Source organism: Zingiber officinale, chromosome 5B (assembly GCF_018446385.1).
Source record: "Zingiber officinale cultivar Zhangliang chromosome 5B, Zo_v1.1, whole genome shotgun sequence".
Lineage (NCBI taxonomy): Eukaryota > Viridiplantae > Streptophyta > Magnoliopsida > Zingiberales > Zingiberaceae > Zingiber > Zingiber officinale.
This window is the reverse complement of record NC_055995.1, coordinates 137,823,674-137,831,300: the sequence shown is the minus strand read 5'-3', so window position 1 is coordinate 137,831,300 and position 7,627 is coordinate 137,823,674. Positions and strand designations below refer to the sequence as shown.

The window sequence follows — 7,627 nt, the reverse complement described above, 5'->3', positions numbered from 1 at the left end:
TTGAAATCCGGCCGGGAATCGGATGGAGTCTGGCAGCGACCGGATTCCGGCCGCGATGGCGCCGGATTCCGGCACTACAAGAAAACAGGGTTTCAGAGACGAAAAAATTTGTCTCTGAAAGCCAATTTTTCGTCTCTAAAGAAAATTTGAGACGGAATATTCCGTCTCTAAAATCCGTTATTGAAAGCCCGTTGCTAATTTAGGATACGGAAATATTCCGTCTCTAATTTAAAAACAGATTAGAAACTAGTTTATAATTCTGTTTTTAAATTGACCAAATGAATTTAATTTCAAATACAAATTCCGTTTCTAAATTTTGTTTTGAATCCGTCATTAATCTGTCTTAAATAATATATCAAATATAATTTTAATCTGTTTATAAATCAATAGCTAATTTTTTTTATTATATTCTATTTATATATTCTTATTTACATATTACCTTTACAAGAAACACACACACACATTTCAAATAAATTAAAAATATTTAAATAACTAATTTCTAATCCAAAAGTATCATACAATTAATATTGAGATGAATAAATATTCATATCATCCAAATAAATTTCACCATAATCAAATTGTAAGATACTGATAATTTTTTAAATCCACAATAAATTAATGTGTATTTCATCTATCACGTTGCTCACAGGGACTAGATCCTTCTGGATGTGAATGATTATATATCCTATCTCTTGAATCATCTTACGAACCATCTTCATAAGATTTTCTTCAATTTTTCTACCTTCCTCGATAAGCTTTTCTTTACGAATACCAATTTGTTGTCAATAAACTGGGTGTCTTGATTTCTTTTATGCATTTGTTCAAAAACTTCTCGTCCCAAATCTTTTTTCCTACAATCATATATAACATATATGTCAATATAAAATAAAACAAATGAGATAAAAATTGGACTATGTATATAAATTGAAGAATTTTGAAAAAAAAAATATTTTTAGGTAAATTATGAGTTATTGTGTCATGTCGATATTGTCAGTGCTAAAATCTATGACTTAACAAGTACATGAATGGAAGATAACTTTTACAAGATAGGATGAGTTGTGAAAATAACAATCATGATAACTGAATTAGTTGAATGCAAGATAATGAATGGAAGAATTGGAGATGAAAAAAATAAAGATTACTAGTATTCAATTTGTTGAAGCATGACAAAGCATGTCTAATCTACACACTATAAACCACATTGGAATGATCCTAAAAAATATCATAGGATATAGTACAAGTGTCAACGTTGTCAACACATTTTGGTGATTGAGATTTGCATATGCTCTCGTTATTCATATACACTACACTTTGTCAACGTGTTTCATGAAACACAATAAAAGAAAAATTACTAAATCGATCAAACTGGAGCCTGGTATTTCCATGGGAAATAACATCTCATGACATTATGTAATGTATGAAACAAATGGCAATGTTAGCAAAATTTTAATCAAGTTTTAGAGCACAAAGAATAAAATGAACAAGTTGTTTATTTTTGTTAAGAAAAATATCCTAATTGATGCTAAAATTTATCAGATCTCAATACCTAAACTAATATAAAATGAGCTATAAAGAAGAGACACATGAATATTTCCTACAAAATTTTTGAAATAGTTAGGAAAAAGTAGTACAAAAGAAAAGAGAAATAAATAAATAGGAGAGATTTGGGCTATTAGGGAAATAAGCATACCCACCACAACTAGATATCTATGCTCGATAGTTTATTATTTCTTAAATTACTTTCAAGTTTCAATTCTCAAGGACACAAGTAGAATCTTCTTGCCTATTTCCATTCTCTGAAATTCGTTTACCTACTTTGAAATAATTTTACAGCCAAAACTATAGTTTCTAAAATGCCCATAATTTTAAAGCAATTTTATGGCAATTTCAATAACCCAATTTTAAAAACCAAGATATGTGGGGACAAGGAAAATGTGAAGCATCAACTATTACCTTCATGATGATCAAATTCAACATCTTTAGATTGGTAAGCATCTATACTCTTTGAATGTGAACCATCTATTGCAGTGTCTACATCTATCTTCCTCTCTGGTACAGGAATATATTCGACTGGCTGAGGTTTATCGTTAGGTCTTTCATCCCGGTCTTGGAAATCTTCCAAACAAGGATCTATATACAAGTCAGAACCAGCAATTACCATACTAGATGCTGCTAAGGCTGATGGGTTAGCATAAACTGCTGAGGCACCAGATATATCTGTAAAATTTGGAACACTTTCTGTGGGTTGCTCATCACATATGTACCATCCATCAGTAGAAATATGCTGATTTTTAGCAGTTCCAAGGCCATGATTAATATCAGAAATATAAGTAGATTCCTGAAAAGAGTCTAATTTCTCCTTAGCTTCAGATGGAAAAATTGAAGCTGGGATTTGTTTTGCATTGAGATGTGATCCATTTGATGTTGCTGCATTTTCAGATATGTAAGGTTTTCCACTTGCAATGGCAGGCATGCTTGGATGTTTCCCTTGAGGTCTGCCCATCTTGACAATATCAGCCATGGAAATATGTGCCGACTTCCCCAACCAATTGTTTTGTAGACCAGATGAAGATTGAACGGATGTTGAAATTACATCAGAAAAGTTGGCTGCATGCAGTGGGATTCCCATGGAAGCAGAAGTGTTGCAAGGAAACAAAGCCACAAATAAGAGATCACAGAGATTCCAAATAACCTAAACATTATTGATCCAACAAGCTAAGCGGACATGATATCATGATAATCTAGAACATATACTTCTGCAGTAAAATCACAATGCTAACAGGCTGCACAAGTTGATCTGAAGCTATCTTCAAAAAGTTATTTGAAAAATCATACTGGGCATATTTCAGCACAAGTGACGAGCATGGCTATCAATTAATTGGCAACCTAAATAGTTAGGCATCTCTTAGATAAAACTGGTTACCTACTCCTCATATGGATCATAATAAACAAGTGCAATAGCGGTATAAGACATGCAACAAGGAATTTCTTCATTCCAACAAGTCATTCAACAAGCCACTTAACTACAATGATTTATGTAGATTATAAAATGAGAAAACATAGTTAAGATGGTATGAACATCTTAAAAAAAAAAGATTTTTAATTACACAAGAACATAAGAGTTACAGGTGAAACGAGTAGAAGAAGACCAAAGAAAATTTTAGTGACCGTTACAAAGTGATTTAAGAGATTTGGATATGCAACAATAGAGCCATGGATGCACTTCAATGGAGGGACAATATTCATGTAGTCAACCCTGACATAGGATCTCATGAAAAGTCTGCACTTTAACAAGCAAAATATTGAAGAGAGGAATAACAAAGATGATGAAAATGGATAAAGTCCAATACCTCAGGATAGCTGTCTCCATCAAATTTCTGCATTTTGAGCAAAAGGACTCTAGTTGTCTTGATGAAATTCTTCAAACCCTAAGTCAGTGGAATACAACTTGAAAGATCAGTATCGCGGTCCGATCTAGGGCACGCAGTTGAGGTTGAGAGCATGTGGCTGATGTCGCACTCTGCCTTGTGACCTCACGACCTCGCTGCGAGGCAGCTGCGGGCATGGCGAGGTCGCGCCTTTGCTGCCCTGCCGATAGATTGGGGGGAAGCGGGATAGGAGAGAGGCCTGTCCACCTGAGGAAAAATAACATGAGTAGATCGGAGATCGGGAGAGAAGATCGCCGACGCCATGGCGGAAGACCACGAACAAGTACCACCAGACCAGGGTTGTGTGGATGCGGCGGGTGTCAAACGAGGAAGAGAAGAAGATTAGGGAAAGAGGAGAAAACAGTTTTTATTTTATTAAAATAAAATAAAAATATAATTATCTAATATTTTTTTTTTCTAATTTATATAAATTAAAAACATAATTCTATCTGTTTAATTTTTTTTTAAACAGATTTTAAAGACAAATGTAATTTTGTATCCAATTTCATTTTTAATCCGTTTTTATTTTTATTTATAAAAATATATTTATAAATTTGTTTCTAATTCATTTTAAATTCTGTCTCAATTTTTTATTTATATATTATATTTTATTTATGTGAAACAGAATATTAATTCTGTTGCAAATCCGTCTCTAATATATTAAAATTTAAAACAGATTTCAATTCCGTTTTAAAAATCTGTCTCTGAAACCCTGTTTTCTTGTAGTGCGGCCGCGATGGCGCCATCGTCATCGCGACCGCACCTGCCTCCGTCGCGATCGCGTCCGGATGCGCCCGCGTCAGGATTCCGACGAAGGCGCGTCCGGATTCCGGCGCGATCACGGCCATAATCCGGATGCGACCGCGCCGAAATCCAGTCGCCTGCCCAACACTGTCGGAATCGCTGTATCACGGCTGGAATAGAGATGTGGCCGGAATCCATACCGCGATCCCCGACGGGTTCACCCCATGGGCTATAGTGTGGGTGGGTCCAGGCGGCCGGAGGCCGCCGGCGGTGGGCATATGGCCGGCGGCAGGGCGGGTGGTGGGCGCGCAACGTAAGCTGTTTCTCGGCGAAACGCGCCGAGAACGAACGAAGCAGGAGAAAAAAAATAAAGAAGAATGAGAAAATTTTTTATAAAAAATTAATAAAAAAATGACATGGCATTAAGTCCGTAGCAATCTGTAAATAATGGTCCGTAGCATATCATTTCTTTATATATATATATATATATATATATATATATATATATTCTTTGAAGACAAAAACGCAAATATCATTTTTTTTATTTCTATTTTTCTGATCGTCAAAAAATCTATGTATATTCCACTCGCCGTATTAAATTATTAATAATCCCTTACTTTCTTCTTCCAGTTTGGGTCGCGACTTAAACGCTGCCGAGGAGATCCATCGGAATCGCTTCTCCTCTCGATTTGCCCCTCGATCTTCTGTTCTCTCGTCGCTATTTCCCTATCCAACTTTCTTCGGTAAGTTTCATCTCCTTCTCAGATAAGTCTTCGTCCTAGGGTTTTTTCTGCTTTTCGATTTATCCTAACAGACGTCGGTTTCGCAACCTTCTTTGCTGCTTTCATCGTTGAGAATGAGATCCGGATCTTGTTCAATGCGCCGATGGTGTTTGATTTTTTTGATCTCTTAGGTGAAAGATGGAATCTTTGAGTTTGATTGCAGGTTACCGTAGAAAAGTTTGAAATGTGTCTGCGTCGCATAGCATCAATGAGGTCTTCCTGCTTCATCTATGTCGCTTTGTTGATCTCGCTTCTGAAACTAGCTCCGAGCAGTTCATTCTACCTCCCCGGAAGCTACATGCATACGTATCCTCAAGGACAAACTATATCGCCCAAAGTGAATTCTCTCACTTCGTTTGAGACTGAGATCCCTTTTGACTACTACAGCCTCCCCTACTGCCCACCCGAGGGAGGGATCAAGAAGAGCGCAGAGAATTTAGGTGAGCTTCTCATGGGCGATCGGATCGACAACTCCCCTTACCAATTCCGTGTCAATGTCAATGAATCCCTTTACCTCTGCACTACAAATCCGTTGAGTGAAGAGGAGGTGAAGCTTCTGAAGCAGCGGACGCACGATCTGTATCAAGTGAACATGATTCTTGACAACCTTCCTGTCAGGAGATCTACTGAGCAGAATGGTGTCACCTTCTACTGGACTGGGTTTCCAGTCGGTTACACACCTCTTCGAAGCAATGAAGACTACATCATCAATCACTTGAAATTTACTGTCTTTTACCATGAGTATGAAGGCAGCCGTGTCGAGATAATTGACACCGGAGAAGAAGGGATGGGGGTGATTACAGAGACTGAAAAAAATACCATGTCTGGATTTGAGATTGTAGGGTTTGAAGTTGTTCCGTGCAGTGTAAAGCGCAACCTGGCTGCCATGTCGAAGCTTAAAATGTACAGCAAAGTTGATCCTGTGAATTGCCCATTGGAACCCGACAAGTCTCAAGTTATTCGGGAGAAAGAACGGATCTCATTCACCTACGAAGTTGTGTTTGTGAAAAGCGATATCAGATGGCCCTCGAGGTGGGATGCATATCTCAAGATGGAAGGTGCCAAAGTCCATTGGTTCTCGATCATGAACTCGTTGATGGTTATAGTCTTCTTAGCCGGGATAGTCTTTGTGATATTTTTGAGGACTGTAAGGAGAGACCTTACTAGATATGAAGAACTCGATAAAGAGTCTCAAGCACAAATGAACGAGGAGTTGTCCGGCTGGAAACTAGTCGTAGGCGATGTCTTTAGGGAGCCAAATTTCTCGAAGCTACTCTGTGTTATGGTCGGTGATGGAGTGCAAATTACAGGAATGGCAGTTGTGACAATTGTGTTTGCTGCTCTTGGGTTCATGTCTCCTGCTTCACGAGGCATGCTCTTGACCGGCATGATTGTTCTTTATCAGTTCCTCGGAATTGTTTCTGGATACGTTGGAGTCAGACTTTGGCGAACCATAAAAGGCGGTTCCGAAGGGTGGAGATCAGTCTCATGGTCTATTTCTTGTTTCTTTCCTGGGATAGCATTTCTTGTCCTCTGCATTCTAAACTTCATGCTGTGGGGGAGCAAGAGTACTGGAGCTCTACCGATATCATTGTTTTTCGCTCTGTTATCTTTGTGGTTCTGCATCTCGGTGCCGCTTACCCTTTTAGGAGGCTTCCTGGGCACTCGGGCGGAGCACATTCAGCTCCCTGTGCGAACAAATCAGATTCCGAGAGAGATTCCTGCTAGGAAGTATCCTTCATGGCTCCTTGTCGTCGGTGCTGGAACTCTACCCTTTGGCACCCTCTTCATTGAACTATTCTTCATCCTATCAAGTATCTGGCTCGGAAGGTTCTATTATGTATTTGGATTCCTGCTTGTAGTTCTCCTCTTGCTGGTCATAGTTTGTGCCGAGGTCTCGGTCATCCTAACTTACATGCATCTCTGCGTCGAGGATTGGCAGTGGTGGTGGAAAGCTTTCTTTGCTTCTGGATCGGTCGCCGTATATGTGTTCCTGTACTCCATCAACTACTTGGTATTCCAGCTTAGAAGCTTAAGCGGGCCTGTTTCGGCAATGCTGTACCTTGGCTATTCACTGATCATGGCGCTTGCTATCATGTTATCTACGGGTGCCATCGGCTTCTTGGTCTCGTTCTACTTCGTTCACTACCTTTTTTCGTCCGTGAAGATCGACTGAAGGCTTCCTCCTCCCCCTTTATGATGTAGTATAGTTCCTCAATGCCGGCAGTGACTGTAAGTTTAGTTCCGATAGGTCTAATCAGTTTAGCTTGAAATCCAAGCTTATGCTTCAAACTTTCTTTATAAATGTGATTAATGCAGCAATTGCTGAATGTTTACGGGTTTGATTTCATTTTTATAGTGAGTTGTAAATTTGATTAGAGCCGTAAACGAGCGGAATCGAGCCGAATAGTCAGAGGCTCGAGCTAGGGTTTGGTTCGTTATTGCTAAGCTCGAGCTTGGCTCGAGTTTGATTCGAGCTTTAATTCTTAAACTCGAGCTCGGTTTGTAATAAAATTAAATAGTTCGAGTGAGGCTCGAGCTCGGTTTGAAAAAAAATTCATTTAAAAATTAAACGAGCTTAATTTGAACTTGTTTAAGATAATTAATTATAATAATTAATAATATATGATTATATTTATTATTTATTTAATATATATACTTAACGAATATGTT

The 7,627-nt window shown here is 38.3% G+C and overlaps 2 protein-coding genes across 4 annotated transcripts; one reads left to right on the top strand and one right to left on the bottom strand.

The window, feature by feature from the left end:
* Positions 1 to 470: 470 nt before the first annotated feature.
* On the bottom strand, positions 471 to 3,762 carry LOC121986299. 2 transcript variants are annotated; one of them, XM_042540177.1, is made up of 3 exons: positions 3,351 to 3,762; positions 1,954 to 2,642; positions 471 to 851 (listed from the first exon to the last, which is right to left on the bottom strand). In XM_042540177.1, exons 1-3 carry the CDS (start codon positions 3,368 to 3,370, stop codon positions 763 to 765), a joined length of 798 nt encoding a protein of 265 aa, XP_042396111.1. In that variant the 5' UTR covers positions 3,371 to 3,762; the 3' UTR covers positions 471 to 762. The 2 variants fall into 2 exon arrangements, with proteins under 2 accessions (XP_042396111.1, XP_042396113.1); XM_042540179.1 differs by having other exon boundaries at positions 1,954 to 2,607.
* Positions 3,763 to 4,769: 1,007 nt separating this feature from the next.
* Positions 4,770 to 7,296, top strand: LOC121986298 (transmembrane 9 superfamily member 12-like). Of its 2 annotated transcripts, none has more exons than XM_042540175.1 (2): positions 4,770 to 4,915; positions 5,118 to 7,296. In XM_042540175.1, the coding sequence occupies exon 2, from the start codon at positions 5,139 to 5,141 to the stop codon at positions 7,128 to 7,130; it is 1,992 nt and encodes a 663-aa protein (XP_042396109.1). In that variant the 5' UTR covers positions 4,770 to 4,915; positions 5,118 to 5,138; the 3' UTR covers positions 7,131 to 7,296. The 2 variants fall into 2 exon arrangements, with proteins under 2 accessions (XP_042396109.1, XP_042396110.1); XM_042540176.1 differs by having other exon boundaries at positions 4,792 to 4,915; positions 5,086 to 7,296.
* The last annotated feature ends 331 nt before the right edge of the window (positions 7,297 to 7,627 follow it).